General features: G+C 30.6%; 1 protein-coding gene and 1 long non-coding RNA gene across 2 annotated transcripts; both read left to right on the top strand.

The window, feature by feature from the left end:
- Nucleotides 1-1,276: 1,276 nt before the first annotated feature.
- Nucleotides 1,277-3,051, top strand: LOC122608112 (peroxidase 12-like). The gene is made up of 3 exons (XM_043781202.1): nt 1,277-1,549; nt 1,847-2,041; nt 2,269-3,051. Exons 1-3 carry the CDS (start codon nt 1,298-1,300, stop codon nt 2,893-2,895), a joined length of 1,074 nt encoding a protein of 357 aa, XP_043637137.1. The 5' UTR covers nt 1,277-1,297; the 3' UTR covers nt 2,896-3,051.
- Nucleotides 3,052-12,044: 8,993 nt separating this feature from the next.
- LOC122608241 lies at nt 12,045-14,898 on the top strand. The gene is made up of 4 exons (XR_006325188.1): nt 12,045-12,271; nt 13,403-14,312; nt 14,466-14,542; nt 14,748-14,898. It is a non-coding gene; the product is annotated as an uncharacterized LOC122608241 (long non-coding RNA).
- Nucleotides 14,899-25,832: the final 10,934 nt, after the last annotated feature.

The raw sequence follows: 25,832 nt of genomic DNA, 5'->3' as shown, positions 1-25,832 counted from the left end.
GTAAATTTCTATACTTAAAATATTATATAAGTAAAATGACAAAAAAGGACATTAATTAAATGGTTATTGTGATTAAAGTGTAACTAATAGATTAGTGAGTCTTAAACTTCTTATTAGTTTTTCTATAACTTCATTGGGTGAAACTATAAGAGCAAGAAACATGAATACAATCATACATGATGCCAATAATGCATATGATAAAGAAAAACACATCGAACATAAAAACTTATTAGTTTACTGAAATACTTATTATTTAATAAAGAAATCGTTAGAAAAATAAAAATAATAATAACTAATCACATTACCAATTTCGTAGTTGGTGTTGAAGAAGAAATCAATGAAAAGCATAAAGACTTTATAGGGAGGATTATCTATTTATATAGTATTATATTATATTTGAAGACTATATAAGACCTTTTATGAATAGTGGTGTAATAATTAAAGATAAAAAATGGTCTAAGAGAATCTGCGTTTTCTTGCACTAAGGTAAAGGGTGCTTCTATAAATTTGCGTTTTGTGATCTTTTAAACGCAGTTAATCAATTTTTGAAACCATTGTGCCAAACACCAAAAAATGATTATTTATGATATTTAAATACAATAGTCAAAAAATCCATTTCAAAACATAACCCCAAACACACTGTTAATGTTTGTTAGTGAATATATCAAGTTTTTTGTATCTAAAGTTGAAAACGTTTACACGGCAACGCGCATGTAAATTTGCTAGTTAATAATTAAACACCAATATTTGAGTTTTTAACCCCGAATTTTTTGAGAGTCAAACGTCTATCCATCACCGAAAATACTGGTGATAGTATATTGACCCACAAACATATATATGTAGTTTTGACGTGATAGCTGGTTTTGAATTCATATATAATACGGTTTCCTAGCTTTTTCTCTTTTTATAAGCAAAAAGAAAAGAAGCTTTTGGGAGTCTTAAACAAAATAAAGAATTTTGAGATTTGTCGTGTTAGGTGTACTCTTACGAAGTAAAGACTTTTGGATTAAAGCACTCATAATGGGTCATGAACAAAATAAAAGTTCAATTTATATAGCCTGAAAAAAAGTATATACATAGATTTTTCTTATTTCTTCTTTTTACTGTCATAATGGTATTCGTAAATTAATTTTTAAAATGCTCGAACAAAATAACCAGGCCGCCCAAACACATGTTTATTACATATTTTCTCGGGTCAATATTGCTGGATGTCCCAGCCCTATAAATATGTTCATCAAGTTTTTCATTGAAGCATACCATCTTCTTTATTAAGCACTCAAGTTCATTAATCATATCCATGGCTATTTCTTCTTCAAGCTCTACTTTGTTTCTTGTTTTTGCCTCACTCCTGGTCTTCTCATGTCTTCTTTACGTATCGGAAGCCGATTACTCGGCCCCCATTACTAAAGGTTTGTCATGGGATTACCACCATAAGACGTGTCATAAAGTCGAAAAAATTGTTAGAAAACATCTCAAGAAAGTGTTCAAGGAGGATATCGGCCAAGCTGCTGGCTTGCTCCGCCTTCATTTCCACGATTGCTTTGTTCAGGTTATCGATCTAGCTACAAATTAATGAACTATTATATTATACTTGCTAAAATGAGAGAATTAACATATATAAATGCTAAAAGAAGCAATATTTAGCATTTGTAACGTTTATCATCTACTCTGAAAAATTTTAGGCCTGGTTTAATTTGTTAGTATAACTCTGGGTCAATTATTAAGTGTTCTAAATCGACATAAATCATTAATAAATTTTGTTTACAAAAATTAATTAGTTGTAGAGATCTAAACATCTAACATGGAAAGCATATAGAATTCTAAATTTTAGAATATAATGATGCAGGGTTGTGACGGTTCAGTATTGTTGGATGGATCACACGGCGGTCCAAGTGAACAGACCGCGCCTCCTAACCAAAGTCTAAGAAAGCAAGCATTCACCATCATTGAAGATCTTCGAGGTCTAATCCATAGAGAATGTGGGAGAGTCGTTTCTTGCGCTGATATTGTAGCTCTTGCAGCTCGTGATGCAGTTCATCTGGTACATTATAAGCCTAAATTTAATGATAATTTGTTATTAAAATTTAACTATTTTCCTATTTTTATCTGTTTATTCTATAAGCAAAATCCGAGAAAAAATTACATACACTTAGGTAGGAGTATATATGACCGCAGTTTACGTTTCACCTCCTTCATACTAGCTTGCGACTTACTGTGGATGTTTTATACACAAAATAATCTTGATCTCTTTTTGTCACATTATGATAGTCAGGTGGCCCTGACTACGATGTTCCATTGGGTAGAAAAGATGGACTGACATTCGCCACACAAAATGCGACCCTAGCCAACCTTCCTGCACCAACAAGCAACGCCTCGACCATCCTCTCTGCCCTTGCTACCAAAAACCTCACCCCCACCGACGTAGTAGCCCTTTCAGGAGGCCACACCATTGGCATTAGCCATTGCACATCGTTCACCCCTCGTCTCTATCCCACCCAAGACCCTACAATGGACAAAACCTTTGCTCAAGGACTCAAAGAGGTTTGTCCCACCAACACAACCGATGCTACCACCGTCATGGACATTTACTCTCCAATCAAGTTTGATAACAAGTATTATGTCGATTTGATCAACCGACAAGGGCTTTTTACCTCCGATCAAGATTTGTACACTCATAAAGAGACTAAACCAATTGTGGAAAGTTTTGCACATGATGAGAAGTTATTCTTTGAGAAATTTGTACAAGCCATGATCAAAATGGGACAATTGCAAGTGTTGACTGGTGAAAAGGGGGAAATTCGTGCACATTGTTCGATTAGGAATCCTGATAACAAGGCGTATTTCTCTTATTTGGCTGAGGAAGAGGACCAATACAATCATGATGAACTACGTTGATCGATGTATGGTTTCTATATATCAACATAATTGTGTCATGGTGTACGTATTGATCATTTTGGTTTGAATGTCTCTTAAATATGATATCAAGTTTTTATGTATATTAATTTCCTTCTAGCTTGAATTGTTTGAATAATCATGGTCAAATACTTTTAACTTTTGGTTAACATTTTGAGTGATACAATGGAACACGTTATAATTGTCGAAGACAATTTTCATATTTTGGTTTCATTCGCATCTTAATAATTTCTAAGGTGTAAACGAGTCAAGCCTACACGTTATATCGTGGCTCCTTTACACCCATAATATAATTTCCTTTCATATTTACCCATCAGGTGAGAATGTGAGATTCGATCCCCGTTAACTTCATGAGTGGGCGATGGGCCTCCGGTATCGAGATAAGGATCATTGGTCGTTTATTATCGATCCATATCAGATTAAATCAAATTGGATATTCTTAATATTTGCATACAATAAATACTTATACATGATTTTAAGATACTTAGAAGATACACAATAAAAACATAATCATAAACTGCTATGATTGTTTAGAGACAAAATGGAATTCATAAATTTGCGTTATTTATTTTATTTTATTAGAATTGAATTTCTGGATCTAGAAAGAAAAATGGAAAAGCTATAATCAAACCGAACTTTTTATATTCAAAAGTATACCTTACAACTACTTAAATTTTTAAGTACACTTGTGATTAATTAATTGATAATAAAATAGTACCAATGTTTATCTCCTTTTCAGAAGGTTTACTTTTTGGGTCAATACATTTGAAATTCCAACTCTTGCTTGGGACGATATATAGTGAGTCAAAGGATAGAGGTGTTTAAGCGTTAACAAGTTTTTTAATGACGCTTGGAGCCTTATAATAAAGATGTTGTGGTTATTATGTTTTTGTGTGTTACAGTTTTATGTGTTTTTATTGATTTTACAGGAAATGAAGAGACATGATGATATTAAACGATGAAGTAAAAGTTATAATCAATAGTTTACATTTTTCAACATTTTGTAATATTGTTAAGGAAGTGTACGTTTGAGATTGAGTTTAAAAATTAGATTTTGTGTTTTCATAGACAAATAATGATATGAATTTAAATCTATATATGATTAGGGATTGGATATTGTAAAACAAATATTAAAGTAAAATAAATTGGATAAGATCTTGACCCTTGGATCATGGTTAAACTGATGCACAATGATTTACGAAGCAATTGATATACGATGGTTTTCATGATGCACAGTGATTTTCAGTTAAGAGAAATATATTATTTTATTTATTTTACTTTAATACTCGTTTTATTTTACCTAAAACTATATAATAATAATAATAATAATAATAATAATAATGATAATAATAATATCCCGAGTTCCTAGCTACTAATTTCTTGTAAATTCTACTCCCTCCATCCCATTTTAATTGTCATGTTGACTAACTTTAATCGTAAATAACTTTATTTGTGTCATGTAACACTTGATATAAAATATATGAATGGATTGGGTTTTTAATGAATTTTTCGTTCATATAAGTTTCATCAACTACTATATAGTACAAACAAAATTATTTACTGTCAAAGTTAGTCAACATGACAACTAAAATGGGACAGATGGAATATTTAATTTTAATGGAAGTGATGTTTAATAATAATAATAATAATAATAATAATAATGCTTAAATCTAGGGTAATGTTCAAATAGACACGTTTTCTTAATTAAAAATGATCGAAATACATAAATTGATATTTTTTTCGTTTTAGACTTTATGAAATCTCTATGTTTGCAATTTCAATTTAATAATAATAAACATTAATACATTGAGACTATTTTCATTCTCATTGCCAAAACAAATAAAAGAAAACAGGAATATTATTTGTTTGCACTTGTTTCTTCGCATGTTAAAAAATATGAGAAAACGTGTCAATTTGTTTAAATTAAAAAATGTGTTAAAATCTCACAACTGCTCAGTGCCGTCTTCTACGGGTTTTGAGCCCCAATACCTTAACGGTGTATGAGGAAGGTTAAATTGTAGGCAAATCTTACCTCTACCTAAGTAGAGAGGTTGCTTCCATGTTCTACTTAAATGTAGAAAAGGCCCTCAAACCTTTGCATGGGATGAGGATTGAACCCATAACCTCTATCTCCAGAGGCCAGAGTGTTTACCACTGATCCAACCATGCTGCTTATAGATATGATTCTTTAAATATTTTAAATTTTAACATTGTCATGTAAAAAAATTGGACATAGAAAGTTTTAATAAACCTCAGATAATCTCTGAAGAATGTTTGAGATTATTCTCTAACTAAGACATATTAATCCCACACCAAATTTTGTTGAGTGCATCTTTGGAGAGGTTTGATTGTTGATTGAATCATGGTTGATTTTTCTAACACCTTTTATTTTAGAAGTCATCGTAAATGATTAGAACTTATCATTCAACATTTTATAATGATCAATATAAAATTATGTATGTTGAACTATCTTTAATTCAAACAAATGAACTTATCAAGTTCATATAATGTGTGAAATGAAATTGGACATATAAATTTTGATGGTCATATATGAATTTCTTTAGCTTAATATTTTAATGAAAAACAATATCTCGTTAAATTAGTAAAAAAAAAAAAAAAACTTTAGTCCCAACCTTATTAATTACACTCTAGCGTATAAAAGTGTATAGTACTATAGGGGAAAGGAGTCATGAAACCCAAATTTTTAACCCTCCCAAATTCCACTAATCGCATATCTTCAACTCATTTTTCCTTTCTCAACCCTCCCAACCAACCTTCTTAACCATTTTTCATAGCATTCATTTCTTTCTCAACCCTTTCAAATTTTTTATTTCATAATTAAATTAATTATTATTTTCATTTGATAGTTTTATATAATAATCATAATATTATGTATTTTCCTCTAGAAATAATAACTTTATAAGTTTAGGGTCCAAGATGATAAAACTTTAAACATACAAAAGAACTTAAAATAGACAAACATATTTAAAAGTTGAAGTTTTAAGATAAAAATTTAAACAAATAAAAGGACCTATACGGACAACACTTGAAAGTGTGTAATCTTCCTCATTTTAAAACCTACCAAGTTTTCAGCAGCCACCACCACGACTTCAATTCACAAGGTTCACCGTCAAACTTTGAGAATTTTTTTTTTAATTGGGTAACGGGGCCTCTCTTTCACCCCACACGCTCCAACGTCTTTTTTTTGCATAGCTAGTCACTGGTTCAAAGCCAGCCCAAGCCCAAGCCCAACCCGTTGGCAACTCGTTGGGATAACAACGGTGTTCCCCAGCGGGTTATACCAACCAGCCAGCCAAACCATTACCACTTCTCTACCCCTTAAAATAGATAATATTATGTTAATCCGATTTATACTATCATAGAATAACCTTTTCAATGAAAACCCCAACATATATGTCACCTCCAAAGATCTAACCATAACTTATAAGAAAAACTTCAAATACATTTGCCATCCATGTTAAGTTGCTTAAATTAACATTGGTAATAATTAGTGTTACACCCGTTCGTTGGTTGGAAATAACAATCAGACATATGCTTTAATGTAAGTCATTAATTTTAAAATGTCAACCATTATCATTAGACAAAAAAAAAAAAAAAACGCATCGTTAACTAACGTAAATTTTAAAACACAAAAGTTTGGTGATGAAATAAAAACTTGCAACCTTTCTTGAAGGATAAAAGTAAGAAGATAAGAACCAAAGCGGTGACAAAAAATGACTAAAACTGTAATACCAGAATCGTCGAAAATAAAACTTTAATAATGCAAAAGTCTTAAAAACGATTTAGTGGTTAAAGTGTGAAACAATAAAACATTATTACCCTAAAAGTTATAGAACTATATGAAAACTTTTGATATGAATAGTGAAACAGTTTGGTTGGCTGCTGGCTCAGCAGCTTGCCTACTTTTTATTTTTTCTTAGTTACTGTGTTGTATAAATGTCACTTGTTTTCTTTGTGTTATTTTTTATTTTGATACAAAGAAAGCAAGTTACATCTATACAACACACTAATAAAAAAAATGAAAAAAAAAACCTACAGTAGGCAGGCTAGCTGTTGAGCCAACAGCCAGCCAAAGTTGCTTCACTATTTAAAAGTTTTTATATAGTTATATAATATAACTAGGTCTTTTACCCACGCGATGCGTGGATATTGAATTTATTTTTCAAAATTTTTAACATTGATATTGATAATCAATAAAATGTGATTTAGTTATCGTAATTTTAATGGTTGTTTGTTTTGCTAGCTATGTGAATAGAATTTTTTAAAAGTAGAATCTAATTGTTACAATTTACAAAGTTAACAAATAAAATAATCGACTCAATAACAAACAAGAAAAAGAAGAAAAACTCACATTTATTACTCACAAAAATGAATATATCCGGTTCTTTTGGATAATGATGTTTCAAAAAGTTATTATTACTAAGAAGTTGCGACCTCTATGTCTAGTTAACGAAAACCTAACAAAAATAACATACACAAAAACCCATCAATTTCAAGGAAAAAATTAATATAAACATATTGAAGCTCCAACTTAACTGTATTTCAATGGTTTAGAAAACATCCAAAAAGCAGTATGCTTGATATATATCTGTTTATATAAATAACCAATTCGTATTAATATAGTAAATTACTTTGCATGAAAACATAAAACCTAGAAACCATAACATAACTACATTCACTTTGACTAATAAGAAAGCAATACAAGAATTTACGTTATTTACATTCATTTATATATGCAAAAATCTATATGTTAGGACATATGATTTGAAAATCGGGTGAGTAAATTTATATATATTTTCTATAAATTGAAGATTCTATTATTAATGAAATTTAGGTTTTTTAAAATATTTAGTTTCTTTATTTATATATCCTCTGTATTAATATATTAATTAAAGATATCTAAATTTTAAAATTAAAGAATACGGAGTATGCAGTTATATCTAAATCATTTAAATAAAAAAATACGGAGTATATATTCAATGGTTAACAAATCAAATTAATTTTGTGGTTTAATTTTCTAAACTTTGTCGTAAGGTAGAAATATGATGGATTTTTTATAATTTTTTTAAAGATATATATAAATAGAGTAAAATATTGTAAAAAAAAATATGAATGTGCCATGTAGGATAAATCTTATGTAGCAAATTTATAAAATAGGTTAAATTTTTTAGAGGCTCTGGAATCATTCGGTTTTCTAGTTTTAATAATTATATAGATATATTTTTCTTACTCATAATGTCTAAAAAATCTCGAACTAGATCATAACATAATAAAATCGATTAATAGAATTACAGGAGAGAACTCATGTAATCAACATTTTATGGTTGATGGTTTTAGCAAGATTTTTGAAAAAATATTTTAGAGGGATTAACCACTTTCCGTTAAGTTAGCCTGATTATCACAAATTCCCATCATATATATTAAGGAGTAGTTTATATAATAAGATTGTTCACATTTAACTTTAGGTATAAAATTCTTCACATATCATTTTTTTTTATATGTTTTATCTATACTCTTTTATAAACAATTATTAAATTCAAAATTTTCATATAAAAACTTGATAAACCGAAATTATTTTTCTTCTTTATTCATTAAAATAAATTCTTTTAACTAAAATACCTATAATATTTTTAAATAAATTACTTATAACATATATCATTTAACAATTAAAATTAGTACATGAAAACTTTTACATCAATTAATTATAAACTAATAATCACACTGTCACCACCGCTACCGCTATCACCGTTACCCGTCCGCATCACCACCGTTATGATCGTTGCCGCCAATACCACCTGTCATCGTTGTTACAATGTTATATTGTGCACCCACATGGCTAATAATAAATTTAAGTTAAAAAGTAATGTGACGAGTTATTAGGGAAGAGATTCTCTCAAATGCCTTAACATGACTAGTTATATATATAAAAAAATAATCATTAAATTAAAAAATAATCAAAATTTATAATTGTTTATTAAATTTTGATCATTGATTTTATCAAACAATCAATATGTATCTAGCTAAACCCTTAAAGTTAAAAATAACGTAAGGATTTCTCAACCTAGTTATAAGTTAAGAGGAATGGTATATGAGGCTGTTAGGAATCTCAGTTGGGTGAAGGATCATTTACATGTCATTTTTTAAATCATAAAAAACATTGATACCCAACTATTTATACATAATACTAAAAAATTAGTATATGAAAGATTTTCACCTAAATTAAATACTCCCTCCGTCCCATTTTAATTGTCATGTTTACTAACTTTGACCGTAAATAACTTTGTTTGTATTATATAATAGTTGATGAAACTTATATGAACGAAAAGTACATTAAAAACTCAATCTATTTATATATTTTATATCAATTGTTACATGACACAAACAAAATTATTTACGGTCAAAATTAATTAAAATGACAACTAAAATGTGACGGATGAAGTAAATACATAAGAGCATCATACACACTTTTTGTCTATTATATATAATTATTGTCACCGATTAGTGGGCTTTAAAATTAATATGGACCATCCGATTCACAAATCAATTAATCTCAGCCGCATAAACCCTTCCTTTTTAGGTGGAAAGTTAGTTACCATCTAAAACAACATGTGGTCATATCCAAATGCTTATCTTTTAGTTTGTATAATTTCCTTTTTTTATTGCTATACACATTAATAAATCTGAACAACATAAAAACCATCCTTTTTATATGAACATTTTGTTATTAATATATAAAATATGTGCTCATTTAATGTAAAATAACACAATTTAATTTACTTCAACAACACAAGTTTCATATCCTGCAAACAAACTAATCGATTCTTTAGGACTTTTGAATTTCATATACTAAATTTCCTTCCATTTTTTTTCATATACATTCACTATATAAACACACGAATACCAACAACTAAATAAGATGTTTGAGTGGTCATTCAAAATTCACCACAATTCATGATAGTTTATCAAATTTTATTTATGAAAAACCAGTAGTGATATGGGTTTAAATATGTGGTGTCGACATGAAAACTCGGCAATATATATTTTATAAATTTCGTCTTTCATGAGTATCTATTGGCGAGCGAAGTGTGTGTGTGTGTGTGTCTGGGTATGTGTGCAGGTTGAGAAATTTGGATGCTATATATTTGGTTAAGAATGGATTGAAAACGTTTATAGAGATGTGATATTGATGTATTAGTTTTTAAATGAATTTTTATAATTCCTTATGTATTAATGTTTCAAATGAAGTATACTAACACACCCGACTCTATTGGCTTTGAAGCAACGAAATTGTGTGTTTAAATCTTTATTGGTGTGGATTATGCGAAAAGGAAGAAGTGAGCGTGAATCATCTATTTTGTTTCTGACTTCTTGTAAGATTTCCATGGTAATTTGAGTCAACGTTAGTATGTGGTGCATGACCCTACCAATTTTCCTTATTTATTTTTTGTATTTGATTTTTATTTCACTTGCACACATTTCACACTTGGTAAGAAAACTGGCTTGGCATTACAAGTGGTCGTGTTTATAACGTGTTGGTGTCTTTGGAAATCCCGGAACAACAAGAGGTTCGCTACCTAAAAGATTAGTATTGATAAGATTTTTAAGCATTGAGATTTTTGTGGTATATATGAGTAAGAACAAATTACTTTGAAGGTTTGGTTTTCTTTCACTTTTAGAGAATCATGACGCAAAAAAGAGAAAAAATAATATATATGTTGTTAATTTCTATCCGGTTGTGGAACAACTTTAGCAGCTACATGCCTACACCACCGCCTCCTACACGGTCCAGACACATGTCGAGCCACTCCGTCTGTTGAATTGCTCCCCACCTAGCGAATATTACTATTTGAATTTGAAAGCAATAAATAACACCTATTTAACATGTATATATGTATATTGTGTGTACTGTATATGCGGCAGTGCGATTTACTTTAATGTTTTCTTCTTTTTTTTTTCTTTAATTGGCACTTCAATTTACATGTAATACATATGTATGCTGTGTGTGTTGATATACATATGTGTGTGTCTACAAAAAGACCGTGTGTATAAATGTATATGGGTTTGAGGAAGAAAAAGATATAAATTTTTGTCTTTTTGTTGGGTTTAAGGTTTTTATTTTAGTTTTATTTTTGGGTATAAGATGTATTTGTCTATTAGGCGTACGATGTTTGTCTATTAGGCGTACGTTACAATTCATTTTTACAAGTGAATAATAATTTGTTTTCCGTAATCACTTAATGGTCAAAGTGTTTTATTATATACTATTAGTACATTATTGTAGTGCAACTTCATCAAGTAGGTTAAGCAATGAGTTTTCCATCAGCTCTATATCGTAGTTAGCTTGTCAAAAGAAAGTTTATTTTTCTTTGCTTCAAATAATATTTTATGTTTATGGGAATTGGATGAATGATTTATCTCTCATTTATGGTTTATAGATTTCAGCATGTTGATTTGGAAGTATATGCATGAATAAAGTTGAATAATTAAGTTTGCGACATAGATTTTTTTTCATTAATTTGGTAGTACAAAGTCAGAGCATTATTATTATTGTTGTTGTTGATGATATATATGAGTATAAAAAAGAAACCGATTGTGATGAAAGTACGGATGGCGGACTCTATTCGAAGAAAAGCGGGTTGTATTAGAAGAGGCGGATTTCATTACAAATTTGACGCCAAGAAAAAATGTAGGCTTTATTATGTTTGAAAGGAGCCGGTGGTTGTTTAAAAGGACACTGTTAATAAAGTGAGTTCTATAATAACTCAAATAGGACTCCCTCGCATAGGACACAACCTTGAAACCGGTTCCGTTCCACTTTTTAACTGGGACAAATTAAGGTCTTTGTAGTAGTGATGGGTGATTGATACGCGTAACTTGATTAAGATTTGGGGCATGTTTGACTATTTAGTCATTAAGTGGTTGAATTATAAAGTGACTGAATGTATAAGTACTGTCAGTATGGATTAAGTTAATATAGTTTTTTTTTTATTAAGTAAAAAATACACACTTTTAATGACTATTATTGATTAAGTTATTAACAAACAACACCTTAGTCATAATTTGTATGTCTAGGATTGCTCAAATAAAAAAGCATTTGATAATTAAGTATAACCTGAGGTATGCACGGGTATTGTTCTACTTACCTATTACTCGTACTACTCATTGAAAGAAAAGAAACAACAATTTCTTTGTTCTCATAACTTCCCAATGTCTAGGAATTAGGAAAAGTGATAATATTGAAATTATAAAAGGAAAAACCCAAAACATACCATAAATTTCTTTACCAAGAATTAGGGTTACGAATTGAACAAAGGGAGCATACAAAATTTTCTTACAGGTACTGATTTCTCTTAGTAGTTAGTACTAAATCATATATTCAGGGTAAGTTTATTGCAAGCATCGTTATTGTCAATTAAAACTAAAAGTATATATTTTTTGTATTTGTTATAATTGATTTCTATAGGAACAAAAAAGTACCCATTTCTATCTTTCAGAGATATAGGGAGCTGAAACGTAGAACGCCTTAACCCTCTTCTAGAGTGAGGATCGAACCGTTTACATTTGATTACATGACATTGTGAAAAACTAATTAGGTTTTTTTATTCTAGTTTTAGCTGTTGCATTTGCTAGTAATTTGTACATTGTTTTTGTTCCAGTGCATCTATTATTGAGATGAGTGTCAGAGTATCGAGTGTTAAACTGAATAAACTCCTAAGTGTCTTGTTAGTGTACTTCTGCAAGTTGAAAATACCCCGTCCCTTTATTTTTATCTATGTATCGTGTGTGTGTGTGCGCGCGCGCATTTGTGACTCCCGTTAGTTGGTTTAAGGTATCCTAAAATGTAATTATTGAATTAACGGATTTCTGCTCCAGCAATCTGGTCCAGTCCGATCCAGAACCTGAAACGAATAAAGAAACAGTTAATCTTGCTAAGGGAGAAGGATTTGCTCACATTGATTGTGCTCTGACATGATGATAAGAATATGATTAACTTGAGTGTTAAAGTGTTGTTACCATGAGTTTGTCTTAGTATTTGTAGGCATTATTTTGGGCAATAAACCGATAGTTAAGCTTTTAGTCTTAGGCTGAAGTTATTTGTCCCATGTGATTAGTGACGTTTTCCTGCGTGTGGTAGTTGTCATCAATTGGTTCTGTGTTTCTGTCCAGCAATCAACGTTCTTCCCTGATTCCGATTTGGGTGCTCGGTTTGCTTCAAAGCTAGGTAACCTCAACAAGAATGTTTGTCATAAGGATTGAAGCTCATCTGGTTCACATGTTTTTGTTTTGGTCTTAATTGCGTTTTTGTATATATACATGGAACTAAACTCAACTTGTTGTAACACGTCCCTCCGATTTGGATCAGATAATTGGCTGTTTGAAAAAAAAAACTATATGATTTGTACAAGATGATAAAAGCCCATGCTGGGACATTATAGTGCTTTCTAATATGTATTATATTTGTTTGCAGGTGTCCATCATGTGTAGATTGGTTGCTAGTGAAGACGATCTAGGCTATGAATTCGCCCGTCATGAAAGCATTCTTAATGAAACTGACAGAATGGATCGAGAAATACGTGCCGAAGTTGCTCTTTTGGAAGCAAGGGTTGTTGAGGTTGAAGCTCAGGTGAAAAAGCTTATGTCCGCCGTTGTATATCTGCGAAGGCAGGTCTACGTCTGTGGCTTTGTCTGTCTGATTCTGTCAATTTGTGTTTGGTTTCTTTATTCAAAGAAATTCTGGTATGATTAGTTCACTCGTGTGTGTAGTATGTTCTACTAATGTAGTGATTACCATCTTGTAATGTTAGACGAATGAAAATGCTAAGATGGATCAGTATCAGTTTTACTTTATAGATATTTCCCTTGTTTTGGATTATTTTTCTTTTCTCATTCTCTTTTGGAATGGTGAATTAGTATATGTTGACAAAGTAAAAATTACAAAGTGTCCAAACTAAATAAGTATTCTGGGTTATGTTCTCTGTATGAGTAATGATACCTTTTTTAGGCATAGGAACACATTTGATAGATCACAACTTTGTTGCAGAAAGTTTTCAGAACAAGAAGAGTCGAGGAATAGAATAACTACAAGACACAATGCTAGAAAAATGAAATGAAAATGACTAGGCCGGGCCTAAAAGAGGAAAAAGGGAACTTCTAGTATAGAACGAAACAGATAGAGATACAGAAATGAACCATGGAAGTATATGAATACCTAAAGAAGATAACAGAGTATGTATGAAAAACGGGGCATAGAGCCAATAACGACGGATTGGTGATCTGAACCTGCCGTTCATCTCTTAACCTGATTGATATTTGACACATTGTATGAAATGGGTCTATTTTTTTGTTTGCTCCCGTGATACTTTGCAGCATGTTTAAAGGTTATAAATATTAATTTTAAGCAATCTTGCATAATATAATATTATGTAATATAATAGAAATCAAATATATACATATACATATTATATATGTAATTGATAACAGATATGAGTCTAGATCAACATCTAACATATATCATAATATTATGTATCTAGGTGATTTGAATGGAGGTGGCGGTTTGACCGACCAGTCGAAAATCGACATCAAGAGAATAGTATTTCCCGTATTGAGAGTAAGTGCATATAGATCACTTATTGTATGTGTGACTCGATTATATCCGAGGCAATATTGTAGTGAATGTAATTTACTTGGCTTGAATGTTTTGTGATGGGGGTGTATATACGCAACCCTTTTTGTCATCTATGGACTGACTTCGGGTTGTAATATCCGAGCCTCATGCATTGAGGTGTAAATGTCTTGATTGGGTTGACCCGCAGATGATCCAGAGAGGAGGACCCGGAGAGGATGATCAGGTTGGTAGACATAGAGAGGATGACCTGGAAAGGATGACCTGCTGTTGGTATGTGATCACGTTATAATAAATGCATGTCCGGAAATAATTTAATCTTACGGGGTCACACGAAATGACACGGTAACTCTATATTATTAATTAGTATATTAAAGTTGTCTAGATTATTGTCCCGCGTAATACGCAAGTAAATATATTTTTCATACTTATATATATCTAAAATACTATTTTCTTAATTAATAGTTAACAAATTAAAATATTCAATTTTACTTTATTAACAATTATTTTTTTGAGCTTGATAACTTCACAAAAACTGATTGTGTTGTTCGTTAAGTCTTACTGATTAAATAAATTATTCAATGCTTTAGTTATTGCTTATCCATGTCATCACAAATATCTCGATGTCATTCGGATTTTCATGTCATATCATAAAAAGTATCACACATGACACATTCTTTAGATGGTGCCAAGGAATACAACCGTCTAAACCGAGTTGCGAGATTGTCATCATGAAGCCAATGATCATTCCAAAATCTTGTCTTATTTTCACTCCCAACTGTTCTTTAATAACATCTTAAGGAGCTAGCAATCGAATGTGCCTCAGAGAATGAAGAACATATATTTGCCCATGTATTATTACCATTTGTTTTACACAGGAATACGGACTCAGAACCATGAATCACATTGATGATTTTAAACCTAGCGTAATTCAGATTTTGAACCACATGACATATCCATTTGTACATATCAATACTAAATTAAGAGTATCCAGACTACTAAAACCTAAACCACCAACTTTTTTACCTGGCAAATAACTTCCAGTAGATCCATTACATTTCATTTTCCAAGTTCGACCCCCTTCCGTCACCACATGCTCCAAAATTGCAGATCCATGTTAAAAGTTGACGTTCCCAAAGTTGTCACTCACCTAAGCTAAACTCGGCCTTCTCAACACTGTCGTTGATAATTTCTAAACCCGACATTATTATTATTATTATTATTATTATTATTATATTATATATATATCTACCAATATATATATAACAAGGTCCTAAATTAATTCTTAAACAAATGAGAAGCCTTAGATGAACTTTAACTTAGATTTAGAACCATTAGATCAAATTTAGTTATTTCATTTTTTTTAAATGACGATATTAATACTTTCACTTTATATGATTATAAAAAAAAAACTCTTTTAAACCATTAATCCGTAAATAAATATAATACTCCATATAGAGGCGACTTTCCTTCTATACCATAATTAATGAACCATAAATAATAAAAATAAATTAAAAAAATGATACGACAATTAACATTAGGGAATCATATACTTAAATTAAGAATTAGTTTACTTTTAGTACTTTCCATAAAATAATAATATCAAATAATTATACTTCATTTTTTTTAAATATAGTGTAATTATATAATTGTCACGATACATTTAATGAAAAGGTGTCAGAATTTGTAACATGGTCTTAAATTTTTTTACGTAGAAATACAGACCATTAGATGAGTTCAAATTATAAATTATAACTCTTAGATCAAAATAATAATTAAATGTTTTTAATTTGATATATAAGCAAAAATTATAGTTCTCATTAAATGTTTTATATAACTCCTGAATGAATTCCATCTTTGATTTAGAACCATTAGATCAAATTTAATTATTTCATCTTTATTAAATGACAATATTAATACTTATACTTTTTATAACTATAAAAAAAACCCCTTTATATTTAATTTACACTTTTTGATTTTTCATCATAAATTTATACTTTTTACCCAATAATTTTAATATAATATATTCAATAGATTAATAGCTAAGATATATCCTAATAACAAATAATAGTTAATATCAAATGAAAAAATATATATTTTAATTTGAAATATTTAAGATATGTTTCATATAAAATATATAGATCAATTTTCTATTAATACATATAGTAAGCTATATATTAAACCATGATAAAATAAAATTGATATAATATATATATAATAAAATTGATAAAATAAAATGTCGTATCTACAATATATATATATATGTGTGTGTGTGTGTGTGTGTGTGTGTGTTTGAAGTCCCTCACCGATGGTTTAACCCACGAGTGTAAAATACAACAAGTCAAGTATGCACTAGATAAGGACTAGTATTTACGTAAATATAAATGCAAGAATATAAATAAGTAAATACAAGACTTAAGCAATAAATAAACAAGTTAAATGAGGTGGAACACGAAAGTAATTTTCAATGTGTATTTTATTTATTGATGTATAAACAAAATACAAGGTTGTTGCGGAACCTAGATAATACCAAAGTAAATATCTAAACAACCTTATGAATTACAAGTGATCTATACTTGCTAAATAATCTCCTTGATCGAAATACTTAAAGTTGTGAAGTATAACTGTTTGGATCGAGAGTATTTAGACAAGTTCACCAAATTGAAAAAAGTAATTTGAAAGAGGAAAATGACTTAGTATTTATAGGCAAAATAATCTCTACAGTGATTATTTTTCCGTATAAATATGGTTGGGAGCATTTAAGGAACTTTTGTATTTTCTTTAAATGCAATACTAAAAGTACAAGGATAAAGTCACATTTGATAGTGACTTGTCACCTTTTAGCCAACCACCTTTACACGCGTGTAAAACCTTTACAAGGGACAAAAGAGATATCCGGGTAAAAGCGTGTAAAGGCATAAAGTCAATTCCTCGTAATCAGTGTTCAGACTTGTAAGGTCTAGAACACTGACAAGGACTCCAGTTGTTGATCTGGTAAGTCTGCCAGTGGGCTCCGCCATATGTCAGTTTTCTTTTTCAAACTTCAGACTTTGTCTTCAGTGAGAATGTTCTTCAGTGGAGTAGATCTGGACTGGAGTGAAGTTCAATAAGCAAATCTGGAGGACTCCAGATTTCCTGTACAAGTAGACGCTTACTGGACTTCCATAATTTCTGGACAAATCTTCAGGATTACTCCAGTCTTCAAGTCTGGAGCTAGTCCAGTAAAAACTGGACCTAACAATATATATAATATATATTCAATTTTATTTTATCATGGTTTAAAATATAGCTTACTATATGTATTAATAGAAAATTGATCTATATATTTTATATGAAACATATCTTAAATATTTCAAATTAAAATATTTATTTTTTCATTTGATATTAACTATTATTTATTATTAGGATATATATTAGCTATTAATCTATTGAATATGTTATATTAAAATTATTGGGTAAAAAGTATAAATTTATGATGAAAACTCAAAAAGTGTAAATTAAATATAAAGGGGTTTTTTTGTATAGTTATAAAAAGTACAAGTATTAATATTGTCATATAATAAAGATGAAATAATTAAATTTGATCTAATGGTTCTAAATCAAAGATGGAATTCATCCAGGAGTTATATAAAACATTTAATGAGAACTATGATTTTTGCTTATATATCAAATTAAAAACATTTAATTATTATTTTGATCTAAAAGTTATAATTTATAATTTGAACTCATCTAATGGTCTGTATTTTTACGTAAAAAAATTTAAGACCATGTTACAAATTCTGACACCTTTTCATTAAAAGTATCGTGACAATTATACAATTACACTATAATTAAAAAAAATAAAGTATAACTATTTGATATTATTATTTCATGGAAAGTACTAAAAGTAAGCTAATTCCTAATTTAAGTATATGATTCCTTAATGCTAATTGCCGTATCATTTTTTAAATTTATTGTTATTATTTATGGTTCATTATTTATGGTATAGAAGGAAAGTCGCCTCTGTATAAAGTATTATATTTATTTACGGATTAATGGTTTAAATGGGGTTTTTTTTATAATCATATAAAGTGAAAGTATTAATATCGTCATTTAAAAAAGATGAAATAATTAAATTTGATTTAATGGTTCTAAATCTAAGCTGGAGTTCATCTAAGGTTTCTCATTTGTTTAAGAATTAATTTAGGACCTTGTTATATATATATTGGTAGATATATTGATTAAATATAATCACGAATTAATTAATTAAAGGTTTAATTAATTAAAAGAGGAGGTGAAAAAGTGAAATTAGGAATTAGAGTTGTTTCCTAATATCACTAAAAGGGGCCCAAAATTTCAAGGGGTTTTTCCCGTGAGATTATTTTGTCACCAAGTTTAAAACCCTTACAGTTAAGCCTATAAATAGAGGGTTTAAGCTTAAGGGTTTTTTATATTTTCACACATACAATTAGTTGTAGGTTTTCACTCCTCTCTCTCTTTGGTCGACGGTATAAGGCCAGAAAAGGGGTTTTTGGTTTTGCTTAGGGTTCGACTTTTAGAGATAAAAGCAAAGGGTTGCTTGGTTCTTGATTCGGGTACTAGCTTACGGTATATGGGTGTCTAGTGTGCGATCGTAGAGGGGCTTTACTTTAAACCCTAAATAATAATAATAATCTTATTAATAATATTATTGGAAGTTTTGCGCAAATATACACGTTTCAATTCTCTCTTTGTTAATTAATTTGATTGCATATTTGATTTTTCTGTTGTGCTTACTCGTGAATTGTTACATGTTTATGTGCTCATATTGTAACACCTGCTTTGCCTTACCCCTTAAACCCTGCCTTGGTTCCCTTGCCAGTTGACATGCCTTTATTTTTGCCTTTCCTTTAAGCCTTCCATTGGTTATGTTACGAGTACATATGTGACTTTATTTTTATTCCTTTAAAAAGTATTTTGGGTTTTTATTTATGGTATATTTTAAGAAATTAAACATATTTTTTTTCTTCAAAAAAACTCTTTCATCATATTTATTGTTCTCAAAATGTCCCTCCACACACTACAAAACTAAGTAATTACCATATTTACCCTTACACCAAATTGTCACTATTAATATAAAATTTCATCGCAACGATCGGATATTATGCTCGTTTCTAAAATATATTTGGGTCTAAACTTACATTAACCTTGCCATGCCCTTGTTCTGATTATGTTAACATGTATGTTAGTATATACCCAATCAACCTTGATAGTTGATACATGTTTTCATTCATGTAAAAACTAAGAAAAATATACAAATAAGGTCGATGCACCCTATATCACACTAGCACAAAAACACTATGTGTTCACGCTTTTAAAAAGTATGTAAAACTCGTCAATTTGTCCATATTTAAAAATGTGTACACAAAATTCACATTAAAAATGTAAACAAATTTTGAATATAAAAAAGCTAAATTTAAACTTAACACAAAATTTGAATACTAGATCCAAACATAACTCATTGAATAAGCTATTGCTCGTTGCTCAACCGAAACCTCCAAAACGGGCTGATTATCTTGCGTGAATGACGTCGGTTTTAGAGAAGCAACCGGCAACTTACGGCCTCAGCGGATGTCTCCTTTGGCATCAGTGGCGGATCTGGGAATGAAAAACACGTGTGTCCAAATTTAGATCGGGCAAAAAAAAAAAATTCCCCGTATACAATAACGGGTCAGGTCGGGTTTCACGGAATATCATATATTAAGTCGAAATTCTTTCACAAAGTACCTGTTAACAACTAAACGAAATTCTCATAAGATTCACTAACTCTACTTTGCCACAACATTAACTCAAATTCTGTTACAACCACTATCTATGCTACGAAGAAATAAAATGAGCTATTATTATTATTATTATTATTGTACAATTCTTACTATATAAATTGGTTTTTGGTAAATTTTGTTTGGTTTCTCCTTCCCCCGATTTCAATCTTACTCCCACGACCACTCTTAAATTTTGCTAAATAAGTTGTTGGGGTATTATTACTACATAACATTACTCAAAAAAATCTGTTGATAACTTTGGTATTTTAAAGGTTAGAGATTTTAAATTAGAACTGAAAAAAAGTGACTAAAACTCTAAAAGTTTGGTGGTATGGTACCCATGTATCTTTCTAAATTGTTTTATTTTATAACTAACGGATCTAGGAACAAAAGTTACGTGTATCCAATTATAATTTATTTACTTCAAATGTTTTAAAAGGCTTACTTTGTATCTAGGTCCAAGCTCTTAAATAACATGTGTCCAATCATAAATTTCTATATGCTTACTAAAAATATTTCCGATTTAACGTAGGTCCGTGGACCTAGTATAGAGCAACATGGAACCACCCTTGTTTGGCATGGGTGTCACAAAAATATTTTTTTTTAGGGATCAAAATATTAAATTAACATAACAAAAGGGTCATAACTAACATTTTCTAAAGGATATTATTACTCTAAAAAAGAAAAGAAAAATTACAACACTGAAATTGAAGAGAACAAAAAAAAGGCAGAAATTATCCTAAATTTGCTCAGGAATTAGGGTTACGACTTACGAATTGAATAAGGGTATAATAATAATAATAATAATAATAATAATAATAATAATAATAATAATAATAATAATAATATTGCTTAAATATAGGGTAATTTTCCTGAGAGATGTTAGAGTGACAAACAAAATATCAATAATTTTTTACAAACTCATGATCCACCAATGAAAATCAGAGATAATATGAATAGAGAGAAAACACATTTTAATATCATTGTTCCAAAACATATGTCATGTCCGATTGTAATATTTTGTTGGTAAATAATTTGTAAACATAGCATTTTTTTTAATCTTCAAATAGACACATTTTTTAAATTAAGAATGATCAAAATACATAAATAGATATTTTTTCATTGTAGGCTTTATGAAATCTCTGTGCTTGCAATTTCTATTTAATAACTACACTTATTCTCGCGTAATGCGGTGGCGATGGGGTAGTGATGGCAGAGGTGGTGATGGTGACAGTGGTGGGGGCGGTAGTTGGGACGGTGATGGGGGTGATGATGGTGGTGAATGTAAAAGTAATTGATGTTAAAGGTGGTATTGTAGTTATTTGAAGTGTTAGAGATCTATACTGTAAATTATATCATTAAGCATATTATAGGTATATTAGATGGAGATGTTTAAATTGGTGAATACAGGATAAGGATATTTTTGGTTTTTTCAAAGATAAAAGGTTTAAGAAAAAAAAAGGTGGTTTGTTTTATTCGATAGTATATATAATAAACATTAATACATTGAGAGGTAATTCCATGCTCATTGCCAAAACAAGTAGAAGAAAAAATGAAAATTTACAAATTTAAGGTCGATGCACATTGCACCACAACAGAAATATTATTTGTTTGCACTTGTTTCTTTGCATTTTATAAAAATATGAGAAAACGTATCAATCTGTTCAATTTTAAATATTTGTTAAAATTTCACAATGCAAGTGTAAACAAAATGTAGAACACTGTAAAAATTTCCTACTTGAAGATTTACAAATTTAAGGTCGATGCACATTACTCGATAAATTAATGATTTCGATAAATTTAATAATTTGTCATGCCCAACTTAAGACTAAGTATAAAATTGGACTCCAATCGATAAAATAATAAGATAACATTTTTTTTAAAACACTGGTATATATATATATTAGTCCCAGTGAAATTAGGGGGTTGACATTGGATGGATTATGGACTAGTAGTGGGCGTGGCACAACGTTGGAACACCGCCACCAACCCCTCACCACGAGTGGTGGCGTCAAAATGAGTGGTCAGACCACACACTCCATAATTCATATTCTACCCATCACCATCATGTGATTTAACTTTTTTTTTTTGTTTTTTAGTTTACTTTTTTTAAATAGTAGTGAGTGGTGTAGTGAGTGGTCGGATGCCAACAAAATTCGGATGAGTGGTGAGTGAGTGGTGAAGTTGAGATGACATAATATGATTGGTTAAAAGTGAGTGGTTAAAAAGGAAGTGGGAGGTGGAATGCCATCCTCCTTATAAATTAATCATTTTATAAATATTTTAAATCGTAACATTGTCTAGTAAAAATGAAAACTGGACATTGATAATTATGATAAAAAAAAAAATCTGTTAATCTTTAAAAATTGTTTGATATTATTCTCTAGGACATATTAGTCTCATTGTACCAAATTTTGTTGAATGCATCTTTGGTGGTCTCTTGCGTGCATCTTTGGTGCTTGCATAATAGTTTTCATTATTGATTGGTTATGTTTGATATATAACACCTTTTAGTTTAGAAGCCATAATAGTGATTTTAAAACTTATCATTCGACATTTTATAATGATCAATTTAGAATTATGTATGTCGAACTATCTTTTATTCGAAATAACGAACTTAACAGCTTCATATAATTTGTGAATTTAATTTGGACCTAAAAAATTTGAAGGTCATATATGAACTTGTTAACTCAATATTTTATTAATGGGATAAAGTCATAGGAATGTACCCAATTATGGCAAAAAGTCTATGTAATGTACCCTATTACACGACTTGCTATTCAGTGTAACCAACTACGTTTTTTGGGTTATTCAACGGAAGCAACCTGCTACACAAGGTAATTCATCCGGTTATATATTTTATTTATAAAAAAAAGGAAAGCCACGCAGAAAAGGAAAAAAAAAACAACAAATTTTGTATCACTTCTCTTTTCTAATTCAATCTTGTTCGTCATCAATTCGACCTGGAAAATCATAAGGTTTAAATCGCGATCAAATTCTGATCATCTTCGTTCTTTCAGTTTTTCGATTAGTTGAGTTTGGTGATGGTTACGTTTTGCGGTAACACTTTGAATTTTCCGGCAATCTCGTAATCGAAAGTTTGTTGGCTAGGGTTTGTGCGGAGTTGTTTTCTGAGTGTTTTGGTGTTGGTTTCAAGTCGTAACTAGAAGGAACAACAAAATAATCTCATTATTAAATTTTTTTGGCGAGATTACCATTTTTCCGGCGAAGGTGTTTGAAAGTTTACCTGGCAAAGACTTGTTCGGAATTTGAGTTAGAGTATTTTGGTGTTAATCTCGTGTTCTAATTCAAAGTAATGAGCAAGATAGGGTTTATTCAAATCGTTTCCGTTTTCTGGCGAGATTACCATTTTTTCCGGTAAAGGTATTTGAAAAGTTTTCCTGACAAGGATTTGTTCAGAATTTGATTTAGAGTATTTTGGTGTAAATCTTGTGTTCTAATTCAAAGTAATGAGTAAGATAGGGTTTATTCAAATCGTTTCCACCATAATTCTTTTGAGAAAATCGATCTTTCAATCAACATGATGGATCTGGCAAGGAGAACATTGACGTTGGGAATAAGGAGCATGGTACACAAACGAAGATATATAATTATATATATATACAATGATGTACAATTAGTGGAAAATATATTACAATGTCAATGACAACCACATTTATATAACAAATTAGTTATATAAGTCCATGACAACAAAGTTATGATGATGACAGAATAAGTGTCACTTTCATATATGCCATTCGACATAGGACTTACACAAGGTGCATACATTTTGCAAAAGATATATTTACAAGGCATGGAGGTGCAAATATGTCATACAAAGGTTATATATTTGACACCTCACATACATGAAAGAAAGAGGTGCAACAAAGATGTCATGTCCAACCACCTAGTCGAAAAGAACGTCAAGGCTCGGAATAAAGGAAATCCTTGAACCAGACCTACAAAAGGCGAGAAGCTTGTTAAAGTTTACATACAAAATCTTATTATATGTAAACTTGGGGGGATTTGATCGTGTATAGATATCCACGACAATAAGGATGTGTCGTGAGGGGATACTCGAGTAATGGATGATGCTCGAGTAATAGATGATCCCCAAGTTATGACCTTATGCTCATACTTGCTCTAGTAATGATTCTCATGCTCATGCCTTGCTAGAATAGCACATGGCATGAGCTATGACATGCCTTGCTAGAATAGCATGAGCTATGACATACCTTGCTATAATAGCATGAGCTATGACATGACTTGCTAGAATAACATGAGCTATGACATGCCTTGCTAGAATAGCATGAGCTATGACATGCCTTGCTAGAATAGCATGAGCTATGACATGCCTTGCTAGAATAGCATGAGCTATGACATGCCTTGCTAGAATAGCATGAGCTATGAAATGCCTTGCTAGAATAGCATGAGCTATGACATGCCTTGCTAGAATAGCATGAGCTATGAAATGCCTTGCTAGAATAGCATGAGCTATGACATGCCTTGCTAGAATAGCATGAGCTATGAAATGCCTTGTTAGAATAGCATGAGCTATGACATGCCTTGCTAGAATAGCACATGGCATGAGCTATGACTTGCCTTGCTTGAATAGCACATGGCATGAGCTATGACATCTCTTGCTCGAGTACATGTCATCTTTTATAGCCCAGTAAAATATAACATCTTGGCAGGCATGAGAACAAAGGTAACCTTGTACATAAATTTTACATATGACATATAAACATAAATATTCATATGGATAATCAATACATGTCAAGCTACAGTCTTTACAAAGAAAAGGAAACTGAAAACATTAGAATCCTCGAAGTGTTTGCCACCTTTCCAAATATACTTTCTCTAAATGCTCAATTCAATGCCTGTCAATACAGACATTCAATTCAATCGCATTCAATGCTTACAGTCAATCAAGAATCAATCATATCATATTCATCACACAATCACTACCACCTTAGACTCGCTAAGAGTTCGTTAGGTTCGCACTAACTTATCAAGAGTTGTAGTGATTGTGCCCTAATCTTAATCCATCACTGAACTGATCAATTTAGGTTCAAACATTGGCGCCATCCGTTGGACTGTTTTTTGAACGAATTCCATTCTCTCAAAAATCAAAATCACCATTTTGTGTTACTATTTCCTTGGTTTTGCATGGCTGGGAAAGAAACTCCACTTTCAAAGGTAACATCATCTTAGTTTATAGGGATGGAGACAACTGGTGGGGAAGGGTTACCAAAAAACACCACCGCTCCACCACCCATCATCACTGTAGAGGAAGGCGTTAGTAGTGAACGTACCCTAGGTGAAAAAAGAATCTCTGGTCAGAAACTATTGGATGTCACATCTAGACTCCAATATTCTTCTGGAAGTATACTTGATAAAAATACAACTATGGGGTCATTGTTCTCCACATTGGGAACATCATTTTCACCTGCCACCTCTTTTGTAGGCTTACCAAGTTGTACTACTCAAACGAG

Source organism: Erigeron canadensis, chromosome 7, assembly GCF_010389155.1.
Source record: "Erigeron canadensis isolate Cc75 chromosome 7, C_canadensis_v1, whole genome shotgun sequence".
NCBI classification, from domain to species: Eukaryota; Viridiplantae; Streptophyta; class Magnoliopsida; order Asterales; family Asteraceae; genus Erigeron; species Erigeron canadensis.
The sequence above is the reverse complement of the archived record's forward strand: the minus strand, read 5'-3'. Positions and strand labels throughout refer to the sequence as shown.

What these genes read in the sequence shown, in the direction of transcription:
- LOC122608112 (XM_043781202.1), top strand. Translation starts at nt 1,298, where the DNA reads ATGGCTATTTCTTCTTCAAGCTCTACTTTGTTTCTTGTTTTTGCCTCA. An exon ending in TCCACGATTGCTTTGTTCAG is followed by an intron (nt 1,550 to 1,846) that starts GTTATCGATCTA and finishes ATAATGATGCAG; the next exon opens with GGTTGTGACGGTTCAGTATT. An exon ending in CTCGTGATGCAGTTCATCTG is followed by an intron (nt 2,042 to 2,268) that starts GTACATTATAAG and finishes ACATTATGATAG; the next exon opens with TCAGGTGGCCCTGACTACGA.